General features: G+C 40.1%; 1 protein-coding gene across 5 annotated transcripts in view; it reads right to left on the reverse strand.

Moving 5' to 3' along the window:
• The window catches only part of ACTL6A (actin like 6A), a 28,183-nt gene extending 12,022 nt beyond the window's left edge, over positions 1-16,161 (reverse strand). Inside the window, exons 1-6 of one of the 5 annotated variants that reach the window (XM_021692306.1) lie at positions 15,944-15,984; positions 14,846-14,882; positions 6,790-6,866; positions 6,459-6,633; positions 3,720-3,820; positions 2,780-2,877 (exon numbers count right to left, since the gene is read on the reverse strand). In XM_021692306.1, the coding sequence (XP_021547981.1) occupies positions 2,780-2,877; positions 3,720-3,820; positions 6,459-6,609 (350 nt within the window). In that variant the 5' untranslated portion in view covers positions 6,610-6,633; positions 6,790-6,866; positions 14,846-14,882; positions 15,944-15,984. Of the gene's footprint in view, positions 1-2,779; positions 2,878-3,719; positions 3,821-6,458; positions 6,634-6,789; positions 6,867-14,324; positions 14,358-14,845; positions 14,883-15,462; positions 15,506-15,943 lie in introns of those variants that run through there. The other 4 variants (XM_021692308.1, XM_021692304.1, XM_021692305.2 and 1 more) reach the window with 4 other exon arrangements.
• Between the last annotated feature and the right edge of the window lie 6,524 nt (positions 16,162-22,685).

Consider the following 22,685-nt stretch of genomic DNA (forward strand, 5'->3'; position numbering starts at 1 on the left):
TCTCAAATAAATAAATAAAATCTTTAAAAAAAAAAAAAAAGATGTTATTTGCCTTTTTCACTCTCACCCTCTCATGAGTGTATATGCGACTTTTCCAGAGACCATGTCACGTGTGATACAGAACAGACTGAACTCAAAAGACAGATATGAGAATCCAACATCTGCTATTAAGCCTGACATTAAAGAGATCTGAAAATATGTAAAATAATTCCACTCTTCTCGTAATTTTTTGGGTTTCAGAAATCACTGATTTTCATTAAAATATTTTACATTAACATATAATGATTTATTATTAATTTACTTAAACTAAGAAATCTAATTTTTTTGGTTTCTATTTTAATTTCCCATACGGTAAACACTGCCAGATACAATCCACATAAATAAAAGCTCTGGATGTAAAAGGTTTGAGATCCACTGGGCTAGAAGAACATAGTAAAAGGACACCAGTCAGCTAAATCCAGAAATGTAGGAAATTCTACAGGACAATCTACCTCTTTAACAGACAGACAACAAGAGAAAAAAAGGGTCAGGGGGAGTAGAATCTATAGATTAAAAGAGACCTAAGAGACATACTGAACAAATACAACGTATGACCCTTGTTCAGATCCTGACTCAAATATACTACACTGTTTTTAAAAAAAGTTGTGATTACTTCTTTTTTTGTCTTTAGACACATGGTAAAATCTTTTAGAGATACATGCTAAAGTTTCTATGGATAAAATTATACCATGTCTGGGATTTACTTCAAAATCATAGTGGGAGAGGGAGTGGGCAGGGTTATAACTACTACTAGTTAGCTATGTGTTGAAAATTGAACTGTGTGATAGGCACATGGAGGTTCAATATAACATTCTATCTTCTTTCGTGTTAGAAATTTTCCATAATAAAAGGTTAAAAAAATAGAACAATGCCCCATTCTGTTTACACACTCCTTGTAAGGAAGTAGCCAAACAGACCTATATTCAAAATCAGTAAAGCCGCTTTTAAATTGTGGACTTGAACTAGTTTGCTCACTTCGACCACGTTCCTGAGAGGGTTATTATGAGTATTAAATGAGATAATGCACACAGTGCTAGCTAGCATTCTCCAGCCTCTACTCAAAAACCTGCAATGCTATACTAGAGTCTAAAGTTCAAATTTTAAAAATCTAACATGCAAGGTCTCTACAGTTTGACCCAAACCTATTTCCACAACTCCTTCTGAAGTCTAATAGAAATCTTCAACTATAAACTAAGTCACCAGAAAGAACACTTACACTTTCTACCTCCACACTTTCACTAAAATCATCTCCAAAACACAGCACTAGGGACACCTGTGTGGCTCAGTCGGTTAAGCGTCTGCCTTTGGCTCAGTTCATGATCACAGGGTCCTGGGATCGAGTCCCGCTGAGCAGGGAGCCCGCTTCACCCTGCCTGCTGTTCCCTTGCTTGTGCTTGCTCTCTCCCTCTCTCTCTCCTTGTCAAATAAATAAAATCTTAAAAAGAAAAAAAAAAGCAGAACACAGCACTATAGACAATGTTAGATTACAGTTACCACAGTGATTCTCATATATATGTAAAATTTACTTGAATATTACAGCAATCAGGGAGGTATACGGCATAGATGAGTAAAAAGTAAAGCTAGGTTTTAAGTACTTAATTCAAAAATCACAGTTTGTAAGCATTTCAACTTAAACTCTAAATACAGGGCTCCTTCCCCCACATCATACAAATAACTTCTATTCTCTTCATAAAGATTTTTTTTTAGGATTTTTAAATTTTTTTATTGTTATATTAATCACCATACATTACATCATTAGGTTTTTTTTTTTTTTTTTTTATTCATGAAAGTCAGAGAGAGAGAGAGGCAGAGGGAGAAGCAGGCTCCCCGCCCAGCAGGGAGCCCGATGCGGGACTCGATCCCAGAACCCTGGGATCATGACCTGAGCCGAAGGCAGACGCTTAACCATCTGAGCCACCCAGGTGCCCCTACATCATTAGTTTTTGATGCAGTGTCCCATGATCCATTGTTTGTGCATAACACCCAGCGCCCCATGCAGAACGTGCCCTCTTTAATACCCATCACCAGGCTAACCCATCCTCCCACCCCCCCTCCCCTCTAGAACCCTCAGTTTGTTTTTCAGAGTCCATCGTCTCTCATGGTTGGTCTCCCCCTCCGATTTCCCCCACTTCATTCTTCCCCTCCAGCTATCTTCTTCTTTTTCTTTTTTTTCTTAACATGTAATGTATTATTTGTTTCAGAGGTACAGATCTGTGATTCAACAGTCTTGCACAATTCACAGTGCTCACCATAGCACATACCCTCCCCAGAAGAATATTACATTACAAATTCTTTGAGATAAGGACATAGTATTTCCTTGTCTGTCCCTTAACATGTCTACAATAAATATGTGATTTTCTAAAAATTGGTGATTAAATCTTAAGTGAATTTATAGGTAATTTCCACTTTTCTATGGTAATGAGAGAGGAGAACGGAAATGGCAATCTTTGAACTTATTTAATCCAACTGGCTTAAACATTACCTTCTATTCACACTCCCCTCCTAAAAACAAAATTTTTTAAAACCTTGTCAACAAGCAGAATTTGAGCATTTCTTTCTTATTTCCCTAATAACTTCTGTATATCTATTCCAGTAAGAAATACTGAAAGACAGATAGCTACAAAGGAAGAGAGAAAAAGCCAAAGAACTGGCTCATGTCTTCCTGCTGGGGGCATTCTCTTTAACGGCAGCACCACATTTACTTTGAAAGAAAAGCTGATTATTATTCTTTCAAGGATACGCTGTCAAAACTGCAGTTTTGCAAAGGAAGAATGCAGGGATGTTGTAGTGTTCAAACATTAACTCTGTCAGTTTCTCTCTTTTTGCTCTAGTATTCCACTTGAGAAGAGGGAAAAAGAAATGCAAGTTATTTACTGTTTAAAAACTAAAATGTTGATTTATTTCAAGATTCAACATAGTACTATATTAACAAAGATGTAAACTTAATATTAAAAATAGAATAGAGTACCACAGAAAATAATCTTCATATATATGTATATTTCTATTTATTTGTAAATAAATTTAGTAAATATAAATTAAAATTTATCATTTAATAAGTAAAATTGTCCGTTGCCATGAACTCTACAAGTTACTGACTTTTCAAAGTACAAGAAAATCACGATTCTTATAAACATAAAGTATATTAAATCTTAAGAGTGAATCTAGTAATTTTAAACCACCAAATTTTCCTACTTAAAAGGAAACTAGGAAACAAAATACTGATAATTTATGATCGTTATGCTAGCCTGCTGGGCTCTTTGGACTCTGTACCAAATTCATTTCACAAGAGACTTCGGTCTAGTAATTTCCAGCCCTAGCTCCTCATTTGACTTCTCTCGTGGAGAGCAGAGTATAAAAGCAGATATGCCCTGCCCCTGGGGCATAGGGACAATTCATAAACCCAAATGGGAAGCAGCCCAAGGAAATCAAATGTTAAATAAATCCCTGGGAAAAAAAATAATAATCAAACCCCATTTAGGGTGCTTTGTTATTGTTCTCTGAATATTTTAATTACTGAAATAATAAAAATTATAATAGTATAGAAAAATTAATCCCCGTTTCCCTAATTTTCAAAATTCAAAATATGAACTTCTATGCCTCTTTAAAGAAAAATAAAACATTCTTCGAATTAGTTTAAAAAACAACAACTACAGAAACTCAGAAAAGAAAGTTTGTCTTACCGGTGCTTCTGACATGAGAACAGGATGCAGGCTGGCTTCTGATTTGACATGCATTTTGTAGGTATGATCCAAAATAGCCTGGAAACTATCCCAGTCTTCAACTACAATATAAGATTAACACCTTGAAAACAATGCTTAGTTGAAGATGAATACAGAACTTTTAAGAGACTGTTTCTACAGTTTAGCATTAACACTTAATATACAGAACCTACTTATTTCAGAGATTTACTTCATAATATAGTACTTTATATAGACATCATCTTTGTTTTCTATAAATATGGAAATTCTTTTTGGTTGCTCCAGCCCCCACAGCATCACAACCCTTAGACCTGTCCCAAATGTAATTAGTGATACCAAATAAATATTATTCAATAAGTACTTACTAGAGGCACAGTATGCAATTCAAATGGTAAGAGAAAATACAAAAGAATGGTATGATCTAGATCTGATATTCAAAAAGCTTATAATCTACTTGAAAAAAGATTAAAAGATTAAAAAAAAGAACCCTCAGGGAATATAATATGCCTTCAATTTGGCTTCCACCTAAACATTCCATCAAAAATGCATGCATAAGTCACTAATGACCTTCTAACAGACAAATCCAGCAGAAACTTCCCATTTGTAATATTGCTTGACCTTTTTTTTTTTTTTTTAAAGATTTTTATTTATTTGATAAAGAGACAGCGAGAGAGGGAATACAAGCAGGGGGAGTGGGAGAGGAGAAGCAGGCTTCCCGCCGAACAGGGAGCTCCACGCGGGGCTCGATCCCAGGACCCTGGGATCATGACTTGAGCCAAAGGCAGATGCTTAACGACTGAGCCACCCAGGCGCCCCTTGACCTCTTTAACATTATCTGACATTACTGACTGCTCAAGAGTTTAAAAACTTGCTCTGCCACAGTCCAAAGAAGAATGTCATGACTCGTACAACATACTCCCACAGGCATATGAGGATTTTGTTTGTTTTAGTCAATGAACTTTGTCAGTCACTCTAACTTTTCCCTTCTTAGTGTAAATCTCAATGTCACAGCTGAGAACAATGAGAATGAATCACTTCTATGCTTCCAGAACTTGTTCTTCCCTTGGCCTTCTGCTGAGTATTTATTCTCCTACATCCCTAACTATTCCTTCTCATTCTCTTTCATGAGCACACTTTCTTCTCTTCGGTTAAATACAGAACAAGCTCTGACAAGGAACCCCATCCTCAACCCGTGTCTCATATTTCACACTTTCTCGCTATTAAAATGCAACTCCGTGTCTTAAAATTTTTCTCACCTGCTTACTACAACAGCACCTATATTCAAATACTTTGAACGCAATAACAAACTCATTTACATGCTGTACAGAAAAAAGCCTGCTTGCAAGAAAAAAGCATGCTGTACAGAAAAAACCCTTGGCTGGCATCCAGGAACTGGCCAGTTCCCTACACTGATATAAAACTTCCCCTAAATGATAAGGCTAGTTCACTGAGCCTAAACTGTTTCTACAATGTGGTTTATGCTGAACACCTTCTTTCCCTCTGGGAGCCTTGGATTTTTAGTACATGCGAGGCACAGGGTCCCTACGTGACCACCCCCAGTAAAAATTGTCTCTAATGAGCTCCTGTGGTAGGCAATACACATGTTGTTACATCTCGTCGCTGGACGAATTAAGTACATCCTGCCTGACTCCACTGTGAGAAGACTCTGAGAAGTTTGCACTGGTTTCCTCTGGACTTCACTCCATGCCCTTTTTTCCTGTCTATTTTGCTTTGTATCCTTTCAGTGTAATAAATTTTAGCCATGAGTACAACTATAGGCTGAGTCCTGTGAGTCCTTCTCGTGAATAACTGAACCTAAGAGTGATCTCAGGTAATATACTTGCCTTTTAAGACCATAAAACTTGCTCCTTCCATTCTATCCTACTTCAATGCATGGTACCCAATCACCCCAATCAAAAATCGAGGAAACTTTTTCAACTCTTCTCTTTTCACCTCTTTGATATCTCTCAAAGCCACCTCAGGATCTCTACCATCAGTTATAAAATTTCAACGCTCTTCACTTCTCATCTGAATTCTCACCTCCCTAACTGATCCTCCTGTCTCTATTAACTCCTTCCAATCTAGCCTACATATTGCTTTTAGAATCATCTCTCCAGCTGACAAATATGAACATTTCATACCTCCGTTTAAATTCCTTTGGGGCTACCTTTCAGAGTTGCCAGCTTAATATACCCTTTGCATGGTTTACAAGCCCTATTATGACTGCTCTCTGCCCACCTTTCCTGCAACTGGTCCTGATGGATCCACTCTTACAGCCATACTTAATTGATGATCTTTCTAAACATGTACGCTTCTTACACAGCTCCACCTCTTTACATATGCTGGTTGCTCTCCTTTACCCAGCCTTCCAGTCAGGCTAATCCTTATTTATTGATCAAGATCCAGTAAAAAAGTTACCTCCTTTATGAAAACCATCACTGACCCCCAATGACAGAGTTAAATACCTCTCCTCTCTAATCCCACTGCTTATCAAACATAGCTATAACACTTATCCTACACATTTGTATATTTGTATCTATCTCCCCTGTGAGTCTGTTAAGGAAGAGGAACATGTTTAATGCATCTTTGTATTCTCAGTGCCTGGAACATCAGCTTGTGGAATAAAAACAACAAAATACCCGATATTCGACTTACAAGTTTTAGCTCTAAAACATAGCATGTATACTCTATAAATCAAATCCACAGAAGCAAACATCGTACCCATCCCATTTTTTAGTGGTGAAATGGCCTCCGTGTTCTCCCTGGGAACACGCAGGGCATTAGTATCTATGTAATAGGTGGGGCCGCCTTGTTTGCCTTTATCGCCGTCTATCTCCATCAGTGTGCTTCCATCATCTCTTTCTACCACCATACCAATAGCTGTGGGGAAATCCACCTGGAAGAGTCAAGAACATGATATACAAGTTTTACCTGCTTTCATCAAGTAGTCATTTTTTTCTAACTAAAGTCTTACTATAATTGAGTCAGAATTTCTGCATGAATTTAATTCTACATAAATGGCCTTTTCATATCCAATTAACACTACACTTACCTTGGGACAGTCTTCACCAGCATAACCAGCTCTCACAGTATAGGATCCAATATCAAAAACAAGAGCTCCAACTTCATCTGAAAAGATGAAAGGATAATTAACATTAACAACCTAAAGGTATCATATGAAAATTAAGAGTACTTAATGTGCTTAAAATGAGAAAGTATATAAAACCTCTATTACAAATTAAAACAGGTATTACATTCACATTATTACTAGCTTGTACCTAGTTTTGAATACACCTTAAAATAAAGATACATTTAGCTATAACAAGTCATAACTGTATATCAGTATAGGTTCAATCAGGAATGAGATGGTACACTAAACTGGGTAATTTGCAAGAGTTTACTTATTAAAGGGACTATTTACAAAGATATAGGCACAATACAGGAAAACCAAAAGGGATAGTATGACACCCTAGCACTAATAATAGAGATCTGTTACCACCCTTAGAACTGAAGAAACAGGGGCACCTGGGTGGCTCAGTCATTAAGTGTCTGCCTTTGGCTCAGGTCATGATCCCAGGGTCCTGGGATCGAGCCCCGCATCAGGCTCCCTGCTCAGCGGGAAGCCTACTTCTCCCTCTCCCGCTCCCCCTGCTTGTGTTCCCTCTCTCGCTGTGTCTCTGTCAAATAAATAAATCAAATCTTTAAAAAAAACAAAAAGAACTGAAGAAACATGGAGAAAGAACTGTTACCAGACCCCAGAGACAGTTGTGTTTGGAGGGCTACCTCACAGGAGCTGTGACTTCAGTTAAGGGATGCAGTGAGCCATGGCTAACCCTGAGGGGAAGAAACCAGACTAATAAATATGTTCCCCCTCTCCATTGGCTCGGGTGATCTCACAATTTGTCACCCAAACTGGGCCACTTCCGAATGCGAAAAGGGTTCCCTATTAATAGTTCTACCAGGACAAGAGGCATAAAGCATGAAATATGGTTACCCTACCACGGGCCAAACTAGAGGTTAAGAGACCCACTGAGGCAGTCTATAAGGATCAGCCTTCAAGGGCACAAAGAGGGTGGAAATGGGTGGAAAGTAGATCTGGAGGGACAAAGGGAAGATATGCAGTATACTTAGGTTCCATTTTTTCATTTGTTAAGGGAAATTATATCCTATGCAATTAGAGAAGAAACGTAGCAAAACTCCAAGAAAAGGAGGGACTCTGAAGGATAAGAGTTTAAGATATAATTATACAGGCCAAGTAAAAATCACTAAAATGAAGTTATCAAAGTTCGCACATTTCAAAGATTTTTACTAAAGTTTAATGCTGAGGAAGAAAGCTGGTAATTTTTTTACATTCATATTCAGAGAAAAGCCTCTAATTATTCTTTAAAAATATTTCACCCAAAACAGAATGCCTCCAAAAACAAAACACTTGGGTTTTCCAGGCACTAATTTTTCGAAGAAGAATTTTTTTTCAATCATTAAAAAGAATAAAGAACTGGGGCGCATGGGTGGCTCAGTCGTTAAGTGTCTGCCTTCGGCTCAGGTCATGATCCCAGGGTTCTGGGATCGAGCCCCACATCGGGCTCCCTGCTCCACGGGAAGCCTGCTTCTCCCTCTCCCACTCCCCCTGCTTGTGTTCCCTCTCTCTCTGGTGTCTCTGTCAAATAATAAATAAATAAAATCTTAAAAAAAAAAAAGAATAAAGAACTACTATTTACCTCCATTAAATTGGCAAAATCCATCTGATAAGACCACGTGTTGTCAAAGATGTAGGGAAAGGAGCTCCTACACCATTTGTTTATAAACACGTTTTGTAAACTGATACAACCACAATGCACAATTTAGTCACATGTTCTAAAGTTGAAAATGTGCATACACAGAAATTACACTTTCATCTTCTCTAGAGAAACTCTCTCACACATATCACAAGGAGACATGTTTTAGAATGTTTACTAGCTATATGACCTTGGGTGATTTCTAACCTTTCTGCCTCAGTTTCCTCATATGTAAATGTGCATAATAGTTCCTATCTCATAGGATGCTCTAATAATTAAATGTGTTAAATGTTATAATGCATGTAAGCACCTAAAACAGTACCTGCACAGAATAATCACAGTAAGTGGAAGCCGCTATTACCATTATTATCACCACACTGCTCGTCACAGGAAAAAAGAGAAATAATCTAATGGTCTCTCAGTAGGGAAATAAATAAACTATAATTTATTCACACCATGAGATACTATACAGCAGTTAAAATGGTCTAGATCTATATGTATTAATATGGATAAATCTCCAAAAAATGACTAGTTTGAAAAGCTAGTTACTATACACACACACACACACACACATATTATGATACTGTTTGATTCATTATGGACACACAGAGTAAAAATATAAAATCTGCATGGGGTCTGGGAAAGTTGCCTACAACTACCTCTAAGGAGGGAGAGAAGGGGACTCTATATCAATAACATGCTACTTCTTAAAATATCTCAGGCAAATACAGTAAAATATTACATCTATTTATCACATATAAATTTAACACATACTTTTAGTATGTTGGAAGTACTAAAAATTAAGTTTTAAAATGAAGAAAAATCAGTGATTATACAGATATTCATAGTTAAGAGATGGTGTCCTTACAGAATAATGATCTCATTTTTAGTCAAATAAAATGAAGAGCCACCTATTTTTATTTCTAATCTGAAAGGAAGTTTCTGCATTTATTACATTTCCCAAAGTAATTATCCATTCTCTATACAATTCTCTGATCCAAATTATTCTGTCTGAAAGTAGGGGTCCTTAAAAGCAGAACACTGCATTTTTTGTCACCATAGCATGTACACTCAAGTACAAATAGTAAAGTTACCAATGAATATGAATTAATAAACATTAACACTGACTAACCAGAATACTGGCTAAAGAAATATCCTAACTAAATAAATGAATTGCTTTGCCTGGTTAACCAAAATTTTCAATTACTGTTCTCAAGGATCAATCTTTTGTCCTACGCCAGGGATCTTAACCTTTTCTGTATCATGGACCTCTTCACAAAGCTCTGGGCTGAACTGTTTCCCCCTAAAATTCATATGTTGAAGTCTTAACTCCTAGTACCTTAAAACACGATGGTATTTAGAGATAAGGTCTTAATTTAAAGAGGCAATTAAATTAAAATGAGATCATTAGGATGGGCCCTAACCCACTATGACTGGTGTCCTTGCATGAAAAGAACATTTAGACACAGATACATAGAGGAAAGACCACGTGAAGACAAAGGGAGAAGACAGCTTGTATAAGCCAAGGAGAAAGACCTCCAAAGAAAACAACCCTGCCAACACTTTGATATCAAATTTCTTGCTTCCAGAATAGAGAGAAAATTAATTTCTGTTATTTAAGCCACACAGTCTGTGGTACTTTGTTACGGCAGCCCTAGCAAACAAATACAGACACGTTAGGAAACTTACGACTCCCTTCTTAGAATGTTTTAAAATAGGTTATAAAAGAAACCAATTATAATAAAATATAGTTCTACCTGTGGATTACTTAGGGAGGCCAGGAACGCCTTCCTTAATTCATCCTTTCACAGGTAATCTGCTCCACCCCTACAGCCTCAACTTCTACCAAAATATTAATAATTTCAATCTCAAATCTCTCTCTCAAGCCCTCACCTTCATCTAGATCCATATCTCAAACTTTTTTTGGTAAACATCACAAACAAGATTTTTTATTTGTTACCATTAAATGTCTAAATTTTAAACAGATTCTTGGACTGGTGGCTCATATCCATCATATCCAATTTCATCAGGGGCACGTGGGTGGCGCAGACGGTCAAGTATCAGATTCAGTTTCCACTCAGGTTGTGATGGAGCCCCCCCCCCCCCCCCCACGCCCTCCCCTGCTCTGTGCTGGGTGCAAAGTCTGCTTAAGACTCTCTCTGCCCCACCCTACACCACCCTCCCCAATGAATGCGCACACACTCTCTCTCAAATAAATCTTTAAAAAATAAAAAGTAAAAATAAATGCAACTTCATCATTCTGCAGATTAGCAAGGCTCACTTCAAAAACATGATCCTTAGGCCTTCAGATGTGATTTTGGTTCCATTGAGTTCTCTTGACTAGTGTTCTTCCAGTATTTCTTACACTGAACATAGGTAGTGCTTTCACATCAGACCAATTTTTCTTAGAAAACAGATCAACTGCTTTCTTCTTGGCTCCCTTTCTGCCACCTTTCATAAGGCACTTGTTCTTACCAACTGCCATGGTGCTACTCAGAGAGCCAAAAGGTCGTATCTCAAACTTCTTGGTGTACAACATCAATTCCTCCTGATGTCCCACTGGTACCTCAAATTCAGTGTATCTGAAGCACTGCCTTCTTTTCCCCATCCTACCTAACCTAATCTCAGCAGTGCTATCACAATTAGTGGCCTAGTCAGCAGAGGCAGAACACTGAGAAATGTGAATGTCTTCAGATTTTCATACCCCTCATCAAGTTTTGCCAAATATTTCTGCTAAATATTTCTCAATTACTTTCCTCTTTACTGCCATTGCCACTGTCTTGAGTCAAGCTCTTCTTTTAAAAGATTTGAGAGTATAAGTGCGCGGACACACACACACGGGGGGAGGGGCAGAGGGAGAGGGAGAGAATCTCAAGCAGAGTCCCCGAGAGGGGCAGAGCCCAAGGGGGGCTTGATACAATGACCGTGAGATCATGACCTGAGCAGAAACGAAGAGTCAGATGCTCAACCAACTAAGCCACCCAGGCGCCCCTTGAATCAAGCTTTTATCTCAACAGGAAATTATTACAATTCCCCATAAGTATTATGCTTCCCATCTCTTCACCTTCTCCAACCCCTTTCAAACTGCTGCACTGTTATCTTTCAAAATTGTAACTCTGAACATAAGGGTACATATATCCTTCAATGAAAAGAGAGCATCCCTCAGTGGTTTCCCATCATCTACAATATGAAATTCAAATCATTTCACCCAGTTGATACTCAAGGCTTAGCAAAATCTGACAGTAGTCTCGTATCCCACCTCACATTCTAGCATTACTGGATAATGTTGTCTCCGAAACACACCATGTGCTCTCACTAAGCTAACCTTTGCATGTACTGTCCTTCTTTACTCTTCTTCCATCATCCCCATAACCTCTCTTGTGAAGTCCTCTGACTCCCCCACACTGAGTTAGTAACTTTGTCTGCTCTACCTTTGTAACTTCTACTTATTGTCATTACTGAGCACACTATGTTGAATTAGTTACCCTTTCTCCTCAAGTCCCCCAATTCTCATCATAGGATATAAATGATAAGATGCACCATTACTTCATGCATCAGTAAGAAAAAAAAGCATGCTGCCAATTAAACTCTGCCACACCAATTAAACTCTGCCAAATCATCAAGAAATATTCCTTGTTAATTAGACTGGAATTAATTTTGTTTTAATTTTAAATATGTAAAATAGAAAAACCTCCACAAAAAAAAGAGAAATATGCCAACTTCAGCTCTTTAAATATGGGGGGGGGAGGGGAATGTACAACTAAAAATGGATAAAATACGGTGTCTATTTATTTGACTGACTCACCTATAAGAGTAAGCTTCTTGGAGGCAGAGGTTATACCTATACCTGCCTGGCACATAATGAGCACTCAAAAACATTTTTTTTTTAAATGAAATGAAAAATCTAACAAATCAATTATGCTCCTGTCCTAATTAGATGGCAAATTATTTTTTTAATTTTTTTAAAATTTTTTGGCAAACTAGGCGTAGAATTTTAAACTGAGTGAGACTCTTGCTTCTTGGAATTTTGCATCTGTTTTCCTTTTTCAAAGGATGGGAAATAGGTCTATTTCCTGTACCTTGTTTTGTTAAAAACAAAGTACCAATGAACCCAAAATAGGAGAACGGCAAAGGGAGATAGGAGGCTTAAACCATAACCATGGAGGTCTGGGTATTTATTTTTTATTATTATTATTTTTAAGATTTTATTTATTTGACAGAGAGACAGAGAGAGAGCACAAGCAGGCAGAGTGGCAGGCAGAGGGACAGGGAGAAGCAGGCTCTCGCTGAGCAGGGAGCCCGACGCGGGGCTCGATCCCAGAACCCTGGGATCATGACCTGAGCCGGAGGCAGCTGCTTAACCAACTGAGCCACCCAGGTGTCCCAGGTCTGGGTATTTAAAAACCAGGATACAATTTCTAATAGATAAAAATCCTCAAGACTTGGATCTCTTTGCTACTAAAAACACTGTTTTCACTTTTCTGAGGATGCTGATGTTTTTCCACAGAGTAAATGGCTTCCAAGTTTATTTTTTATTTTTTAATTTTTTATTTTTTTTTTAAGATTTTATTTATTTATTTGAGACAGAGAGAATGAGAGAGACAGAGAGCACATGAGAGGGGGGAGGGTCAGAGGGAGAAGCAGGCTCCCTGCTGAGCAGGGAGCCCGATCCCGGGACTCCAGGATCATGACCTGAGCCGAAGGCAGTCGCTTAACCAACTGAGCCACCCAGGCGCCCGGCTTCCAAGTTTAGAGGTGTGGTGATTTTTCTGGGAAAACATGAAGCAATGGTGGCAATTTTCTAACCTGGTCTTATATGATAAGGTCCAATATGATACTGAAAAAGGCAAATGACTTTGGGAGAAAGCAGGAAGGTTGTTTTATTTTTTTGTTTGGACAAGAATACCCCAACTCATGGGGATGATGGTTTTGAGAAAATTTTAAGGTTAGAGATTTGGGGGTAAGGGGTGCAGGAATGATGAAACACAATTTATCAAAGTTGGACTGTTTATTTTTACAATGCAAGTTTGAAGTAAAGGAGAACCACGAAAGATGGTCACAGGAGCAATGAGTAGGCCCAGAAATCAGAAAGTATGGAAATCCGGATGAATTATGCATTATACCCAAAGCTAAAGATCAGTGTCAGATCTAGTCAGAAATCATTATTAGAATGAGATAGCTATAAATTTTAAAATTTAAACTGCAAAGATCTTTTAAATTAAGCAAGCAACTTAAAAATACAGCTTACTAAGTTAATTACACAAAACCTAGGTGGGAGGTTTGGTTTCTTTTCACAGTACACCCTTTGGAAAATATGACCTACTATAAATACTGGTCATACAGGGGTAACTCAAACACAAAACCATACACTTATTTTTGTGAGTTTTAAATATTTTATATATGAAACAGGCTTTAAGACATATTTCTCTCCATAAGCAAATGAGACACAGGACGTTTATTCTGAATACCTAAACCATACACGAATATGCTGTAGCTATATAACTGAAAAATGACTTACGGAGAAACAACCAAAAAACTATTTTTAAAATGGGAAAGGTTTTATTGAAATGCCTTTTTCTTCATCCCAGAGATTCTTTTTTTTTTTTTTTTTTCTTTTTTTTAAGCAGACTCCCTGCTGAGCAGGGAGCCCGATGCGGGACTCGATCCCGGGACTCCAGGATCATGACCTGAGCCGAAGGCAGTCGCTTAACCAACTGAGCCACCCAGGCGCCCTCTTCATCCCAGAGATTCTTGTTCACCACTTATTAGGAAGTTATGTAAGTCTGGGCCAGTTACTTAATCTTTCCCATACCTTATTTTCTTATTCCATTATACGGGGATAGCAGTATCATTTCCCATGGCTGTTGCAGATTGAGTTAATGCACATATTAAACGCAACACAGGAAAAGTCTCTGGAACAGCTCTTAGTACAAAGTATGCACTCAATTAATGTTTGCTGCTGGCATTATTAGTATCCATTTCTACCTCAGTCAAATTAAACAATGCTTTCTAAGGAAAAACTCATGAACAGCTTCTAGGTCCTTGGATCAGTGAACCTAAAGGTCAAAACGGAGTCAAAAGCCTCTGTGAGCAAAGGCACAAAGACCTAGTTTTTTGGTCAGGATGGCATCTTCAGATGGGAAAGAGTAAATCGTGAAGATCCACTAGGCTTTGAGTAAAAATGGGGAACTACTGACTCTCACATTTGAGAAATCAAAAGCAAGAACATAAACGGGGAAGAAGGGGATGAGGATCAGCATATTACTGCAAAGAAACTCAAGCTACATTCCAAAAACTACTAAGAACTTTGAAAACCTCATTTTTATCCCTTACCTGTAAAATGCGATCCTCTTCAGAAACAATAACCTTACTAGACACAATGACAAAAGCAACACTTTAGATTTGTCTCCTTGTTCTCTAAACTCATCAAACACCGCAAAAACCAGAATCATACATCAGTGCTTCCTACCTATCTAGCAAGAATGAAAGCTCTGATTCGGTATATTTCAGGTGGGGCTTGAGATACTGCATTTCTAAAAAGCTTGCAGGTGATGCTGACACTGCTGATCCATGCACCACACTTGGTGTAGCGAGTGTATCATTATCTCACTGAACCTTCACAACCACCCCACTGGGTAGGAATTATTCCCAAAACGAGGAGCCTGAAGTTGGGAGCCTGAAGTAACTTGCCCAAGGCCAAATCGCTCCATAAATGGTGAGACTGAAAGTACAGGCCAGGTCTGTGTAACTGCCAGGCCGGTGCTTATCTTTCCACCACACCGCAGCCGACCCAAGGACAACATCTTTAAGTTACAGGTGTTCCCACGAGTAACTCTGGAGAACCCACAGTCAGCAAACAGGCAGAAGTAAATGAAAGGTGTAAGGCAACAGAGCACGGAACAAGAGGAGGCTGCGTCCTGAGTAGCCAACACTCCTCCAATCAGTGGTACCTCTCGCGGCTCGCTTTACGGTCCACGGGTCGTTGTGGAAACCCTCGGTCCATGCTTGCAAACTGCTGGGACCTCCCAAGTTTAAACACGCGCGCGCGCCCCCAATGTAGCCGAGTTATGGAGACACCCGGGAAGATGCGACCCTGCGGCCAGCCACTCAAGCCGGGGCTCTGCGGGCCGACCCCCCAGGATGGAGTGCCCGCCCAGGCGGAGGCCGGCACGCACCCCCAAAACCCTGCTCCTCCGGGGGCCGAGGCTGGAAGGAACCGCAGGAGGCGGCGACTCCGGGCGCCCGAGGCTCTTGCCGAGCCGGGTGGGCTCCGGGGGCGGGCAGAGCACGGGGCGGGGATGGGGCGGGGAGGCTGGGGTCCAGAGCAGGGAAGACCAGAAGGGGCCGCCGGGGAGGGGAGGGCTGGGGGCGGCGGTTACAAACCCCACACGCTAAAAAGGCGCGCTCTCTCGTCCGGCCGCACTCACTCACCTCCCCCGTACACCCCGCCGCTCATGGCTGCTCTCCGCGCGACTCCTACGCTAAAGGCTACCGGGCGAAGTGACTGCGACGGCCGCGACTGCGGGTCCCGAGAAGCACTAGCCCCCTACCCCCTTAACTTCCACCGCCACCCCCCTCAGGCAACAAAGCGGCGTCCACACAACCCGAAGCTCAGTCACACTTGCTGTCTGCTCTTATCAGCCAATCATGAGAGGTCCGGATACCCTTTAGCCAATCAGGACGGAGGCTCTGCCGCATCTCTGCCGCGGCACAGCCAGTTTAGCCAATCGAAGGCAGCCATGGAGGCGGGGAAAGGGGAAAGCGACGGAAGGAGGGAAGGAGTTGGGTTGCGGAACCGGCCGCAGGCTGGCGGGGGGATTGAAGGGTGAGATTGGGGCGGGGCTTCCCGAGTGGGCGGGAGATTAAGCCGGAGGGAGCGGGAGAGGGAGCAGAGAGACTGGAGGGCAGTGTCGGGGTGGGTCCAGGCGTGTGGCTGGGCTGGGCGCCGAGGAATCCGGGAGCCCAAAGTAAACCTCTGGAAAACAGTCTAGAAATATAAAGTGTCTCCACGCAGCGATTCCTAGTTTTAGACTGTGGGGAATGCAGAATTTTTTTTCCCCAGAAAATGTACTTTCAGCTAACTTTTATGTTAAAAAAATTAAAATGTTATGCTCAATTTTGGGGTAGGGAAACAGTAAATCAGACAAACCGATAGGATCCTGCAATTTTTGAAATGGTTATTAATAATTAAAAGAAGAAAGATGATATACTATATACTTTCCTAACTAAATTTAGGTAGCACTGTATCATCAGTTTCTTTTATCCTGTGAGACAAATGTAAAACAATCCTCATCCAAGCGAGTACCTAATACTAAATACATACCCAGTCTGTCTACTGTTCTTAGTCTCCTATTTTTACCAGCCCAGTCCGCGTCGCCATTGTCTTTCTCCCTGAATTACTGCAACAACTTAATTGCCTTGCCTCTTGGCCACATTGCAAGCAGCTCGACCTATAAAACTCCCAAATCTGGTCATGTTATTCCAACTCAAATCCTTAAGATGGATTGTATACTCTTACAGTTGAAAGCAGTTCTTTAGTTGATTTGTCTAGAGTCTAGACATAGAGGCCGCCTCTTAACCTTAGGAACAATGGAATAAAGCCCTGTAAGTGAGGAACAAGGCTAGTGAGAAAACTTTCCCATTCGCTTAACAGTACAATCTCAGTATATCTGATCATTTAGGAAAACCCCAGTAACCCAATAAGATAATGCAGAGGTCAGCAAACCATAGCCCCATGGCCACGTCCAAGGTACTTTGTTTTTGTGTGGCCTGTGAGCTAAGAAAGGTTATTCCACTTTTAAATGGTTTTTTGGAAGGGCACTGGGTGGCACAGTTAAGTGACTGACTCTTGGTTTCGGCTCAGGTCCTGATCTCAGGGTCATGAGATGAAGCCCTGCCTGGGGCTCTGCTCTGAGTGCCGAGTGGGCTTGAGTTTCTCTCTCCCTCTCCCTCTGCCCCTTCTGCTTGTGCTCTCTCTCTCTAAAATAAATAAATAAATAAATAAATAAATAAATAAATCTTTATAAAATAAATAATTTTTTAAGATTTTATTTATTTGTCAGAGAAAGAGAGAGCACAAGCAGGGGGAGCGGCAGGCAGAGAGAGCAGCTGACTCCTTGCTGAGCAGGGAGCCCGATGCGGGACTCGATCCCAGAACCCTGGGATCATGACTTGAGCTGAAGGCAGAGGCTTAACCGACTGAGCCAAACAAGCATCCCTAAGATTTATTTATTTTAGAGTGAGAGAGAATGTGGGCACGCACTAGTGGGGTTGGGATGGGGGGAGGGGTAGAGGGAGAGAATTTTAAGCAGACTCCCAGCTGAGTGGGGAGCCCCAAGCAGGCTCCATCTGAGGACCCTGAGATCAGGACCTGAGCTGAAACCAAGAGTTGGTCACTCAACTGACTAAGCCACCCGGGCCCCCCCCATTTTTTTTAAGATTTATTTATTCATTTTAGAGAGAGAGTGTGAGAGGTGGGAAGGGCAGAGGGAGAGGGCGAGGGAGAGAGAGAATCTCAAGCAGACTCCCCACTTTAGCACACAGCGCACTGTGGGGCCAATTCCAGGACTCCGAGATCATGACCTGAGCTGAAATCAAGAGTCCAACCCTCAACCAACTGAGCAACCCAGGCGCCCCCATTTTTAAATGGTTTATAAAAATATTTTTAAGCGGTGCCTGGGTGGCTCAGATTGTTAAGCGTCTGCCTTCGGCTCAGGTCATGATCCCAGGGTCCTGGGATCGAGTCCCGCATCGGGCTCCCTGCTCGGCGGGGAGCCTGCTTCTCCCTCTGCCTCTCTCTCTCTCTCTCTGTCTCTTATGAATAAATAAATAAAATCTTTAAAATATATATATATATTTTTTAAGAATAATATTTTGTGACATGTGAAAATTATATGAAATTCACATTTCAATGACCATAAACTGAGCTTCACTAGAACACAGCAAGGCTTATTGCTTATTCGCTTATGGCTGTTTTTGCTCTGTAAAGCCAAATTTAGTAGTTATGACAGAGACTATGACACTAAGCTGAAGAGCATGTTTACTATCAGACCCCTTGTATAAAGAGATTACCAACCCCTAAGATACTGCGTTTAACACATCTAGCACAGTGCACTAAGTACTCTATGTTAACTGTTGTCCCATGATTATAGTTCTCACTATATAGATACATATCAAATCCCAAAAAACATTTCCATTTCCACTCTGTGGTTTTATGCTGTGTTTGACTAATAAAGCTGATGGGCTATAAAATATGTGATACTTTGGTAATAATTAAACATTGAAGCAATACTATTTGTATTCATAATACACAGTAATTCATTTAAATCTGTTCACAATTTAAATGCATAGGAATTCATATATACCAACTTAAGTAGGTTATATGTATTGATATCTCTCATCAATACTATCTCCAACCTCTCCCATACATGTAGAGTTGGGTTGAAAAAGTAATATATTTGTCCTACTAGTTCAGAGTTCGCCAGAAAACAAAACAATTCAGTAAGGTTAATGAGGCCACACTGCTAGCCTTCAGGAAGGCCTGGGATGCTGTGTATGTCTCCACTCATAAAGAACACAGTGGAGTGCAGGGGAATCTTCAGAATGACAACACAAAGAAGACAGCTTGAGAAAATACTGGAAAGTCATTCTTAGCTGTTTTTGTTTAAAATAAGGGCTTTGCTTCATTTGATAATTTGAAACGATATTAGAAAACAGATCATTCATCCATAATTTCAAGTCAGCTTATTCTCTTGATGTATCACTGGACATGTTACTTTATATGATAATAAACCATCGTAATGAACTTCAAACGAACTGAACTTCAGAGTCATTTGATTTGTCTTGACTAATGACATGTTAATGCAAATAAAAGTGCACACTTAAGTCTTTCATAAGTTTTTTTTAAATGTTTTTTTAAATTTATTTATTCATGAGAGTCAGAGAGACAGAGAGGCAGAGGCAGAGGGAGAAGCAGGCTCCCCGCCTAGCAGGGAGCCTGATGCGGGACTCGATCCCAGGACCCTGGGATCACGACCTGAGCCGAAGGCAGACGCCTAACCATCTGAGCCACCCAGGTGCCCTAAGTCTTTCATAAATTTTAATCAGCAAAATTGTTACAGGGTCCTAAGATTGTTGGCCTTAATGTATTGAATTGCCAGAGGAAAGGACTATTGAAAAAGGAAAACTATTCTGTATCCCAAGAGAACAATGTCAGGGAACTGTGCATCCTCGGTAATGACATTGTTTCCTTTGTGGCAAGACTTATACTGTGGCAGCTTGTTGTTTTCCATTCTTCATAATTAGGAAAATTGGTAGAAAATACATTAAAAGAAAAATACTGACCCAGCAAAGTCTACTTCGTAAAATATAAAACACGTGAGGGTTTTTTTGGGGGGTTTTTTTGGCATTAATATTTCTCCTCTGTAGCCTAACATGTTTTCCCTAAAGTCTTTCTCAGCCTACATTAACATTACTGATAGCTAGTCGGGTTAAAAAACAACAAAAACAACAGCAATTCAAGGTTATTGTCTGTATGCCACTTCTCGAGGGCATAACATACCCAAGCAATCAATGCTTGCAATTTTCCCGCTTGAGCCAGCATTCTCCTTCTATCAACCTAAAAATAAAAAGATATTGAAGTAACATGTATGTAAACTTATTGAGCCCTTAGTAGATGCTCAGTGGTTGCCTCTGAATCCAGATCAATAAAAATTAGTGTCCTTTCAGAAATCCTTTGTAATTTTCAAGCGGCAAGAATTTCCTGTGTACCCGGTGCAATACTTGGTTTATCCTCACTGGGTCGCTGGTCTTCCATTCTCGTAATGCACTGGCGCGCACAAGATGCACTGCTTTTTCACCAACTCTGTCAGATTTCAGAGGATGGAATCACAGCAGTTGTTACAAAATATTATCCATCTTGTCCTGTCTCAGCCTTTATCAGTCTCAGAGTTGAAAAGAAATTGCAACTTCCTAATGTAAGTTAGGAAACACATTCAGGAGATTATCATTTGTTAAAAAGAATGACACAACAATTCATATACATTTAGAATTACTTTCATGCATAATATGTGACATTAGCAATTACCAAAAACTAATTTCAATGTAAACAGTTTTGTGGAGATATGTCTGTGTATAAGGAGTCATTGTAAGTACAACTCCATTTATTGAAATTCCAAAAATGTAAGCACTACCGGGATAAAGGATAAATACCTGGAGTCTGGAGTTTTTCACCAATAGAAATATGATCGATCAGATTTATACGCCTGCTTGCCACTAGAGTAGTAAGAGCTCTGCTATCCATTCCAAATAATATGACCTAGGTAGACAAAGAAGCAAATGAAAAATATGTGGTTCTAGCTGGTACCTTTATAACATGCCAATAGATTTGTCATAGTATTAACAATGTGATCCTGAAAAGACAAATAAGGAAAGAAAGGAAGATGAAGTGCTAGATGTTCTGTGGATTTTATAAGTCTTTGTTGCTTTTTCTCATAATCACTCTAAAAATCTCTTTGCTTATTTGAGATAGCTCTTTTCAGAAATCACAGCACAAGCAAACACTGTCAACATTTAATTAACTGGTGCTATGAAGTGGCACCATGCCCACTGGGGTCACTGCTGGGCCAATCCTGGGCTTCCTGCTGATCTAGGTCAGTGCCAGTGCCATATTATGGGACTGTTACACAACCCACGTAGTAACACTGAACCGAGTCCAAGGTTCTTGTTCTGTATTGCTTCTTTAGAACCCTTGAAACTGTTTTTGGAATATGAAGAAGTTCATCTGCCATATGATAATAACGACTACAAATGCACTTTATATGTAGTATTTTCTAGGTAATCTACACAACATTCCCCATGAGGGTTTTTTCATAAGAAGCCCAGAGATTTCAGCAAGTTGCCCAATATCACACAGCTATTGAAAGAGCCAGGATTTGAAACTAGTGCTATCCGACCATACCAAACATGCTGTTCCTACTTCCTAAGATACCTTTTCCTTTCCACTTCCTCTACACCTCTCATAAACTTTATCTTTTTTTTTTTAAGGGTTTTTTTAATTTATTTGAGAGAGAGAGTGCACAGGGGAAGGGGCAGAGGGAGAAGAAGGGAGAGGGAGAGAGACTGTCAAGCAGACTCTGCACTCAGTAGGGAGCCTGACGCTTGATCTCATGACCCATGAGATCATGACCTGAGCCAAAACCAAGAGTCTGACACTTAACCGACTGAGCCACCGAGGTGTCCCACTTCTTGTAAACTTTAAAAACAAAAGCAATTTTAATTTTTATTATATATATATATATATACACATACACACATATTTTTTTTTAAGATTTTATTTATTTATTTGAGAGAGAATGAGATAGAGAGAGAGCATGAGAGGGGGGGGGGTCAGAGGGAGAAGCAGACTCCCTGCTGAGCAAGGAGCCCGATGCGGGACTCGATCCCAGGACCCTGGGATCCTGACCTGAGCCGAAGGCAGTCGCTTAACCAACTGAGCCACCCAGGCCCCCGACATACACATATATTTTTTTTAACCGACTGAGCCACCCAGGCGTCCCGGCTATATTTTTTTTAATCAAAAGGTACAAAAGACATAGACTCTCCTCTACCTGTGTCCTCAGCTGCCCCATTCTCCTCTTCAGAGATATTCTATGCTTCTATGAGTAATTATGTAGATATATCTCTCCCCCCCACCCTTGCAACTTTCCTGATATAAATGGTAACTCACACTATGGTGAGTTTTAAAAAGCATTCTCTTTGGAAACTAATTTTAAGATGTTTACTTTTGAGCATTTTTATTTAAAATATCTTAGTAGCTAGTTTATACACACAGCTAGAAACTGAAACAATACAAAGGGGTGAAAAAAGCAGGGCGCCTGGGTGGCTCAGTCAGTTAGAGTCTGCCTTCAGCTCAGGTCATGATCTCAGGGTCTTGGGATTGAGCCCCAGGTTGAGCTCCCTGCTCAGCGGTGAGTCTGCTTCTCCCTCTCCCTCGGCCCCCTCCCATGCTCTCTCTCTCTCAAATAAATAAAGAAAATCTTAAAAAAAAAAAAAAAAAGAGTGAAAAAAGCAAGTCTCCCTCCCTCCAGCCCTTGAAATTCCTTGGTTTCTCCACCCGATTGACCCACTCTTACCAGTTTCTTTTCTAACCTTCCAGAGATAGTTTTCTCAGGTG

The sequence above is a fragment of the Neomonachus schauinslandi genome, chromosome 1 (assembly GCF_002201575.2).
Source record: "Neomonachus schauinslandi chromosome 1, ASM220157v2, whole genome shotgun sequence".
Lineage (NCBI taxonomy): Eukaryota > Metazoa > Chordata > Mammalia > Carnivora > Phocidae > Neomonachus > Neomonachus schauinslandi.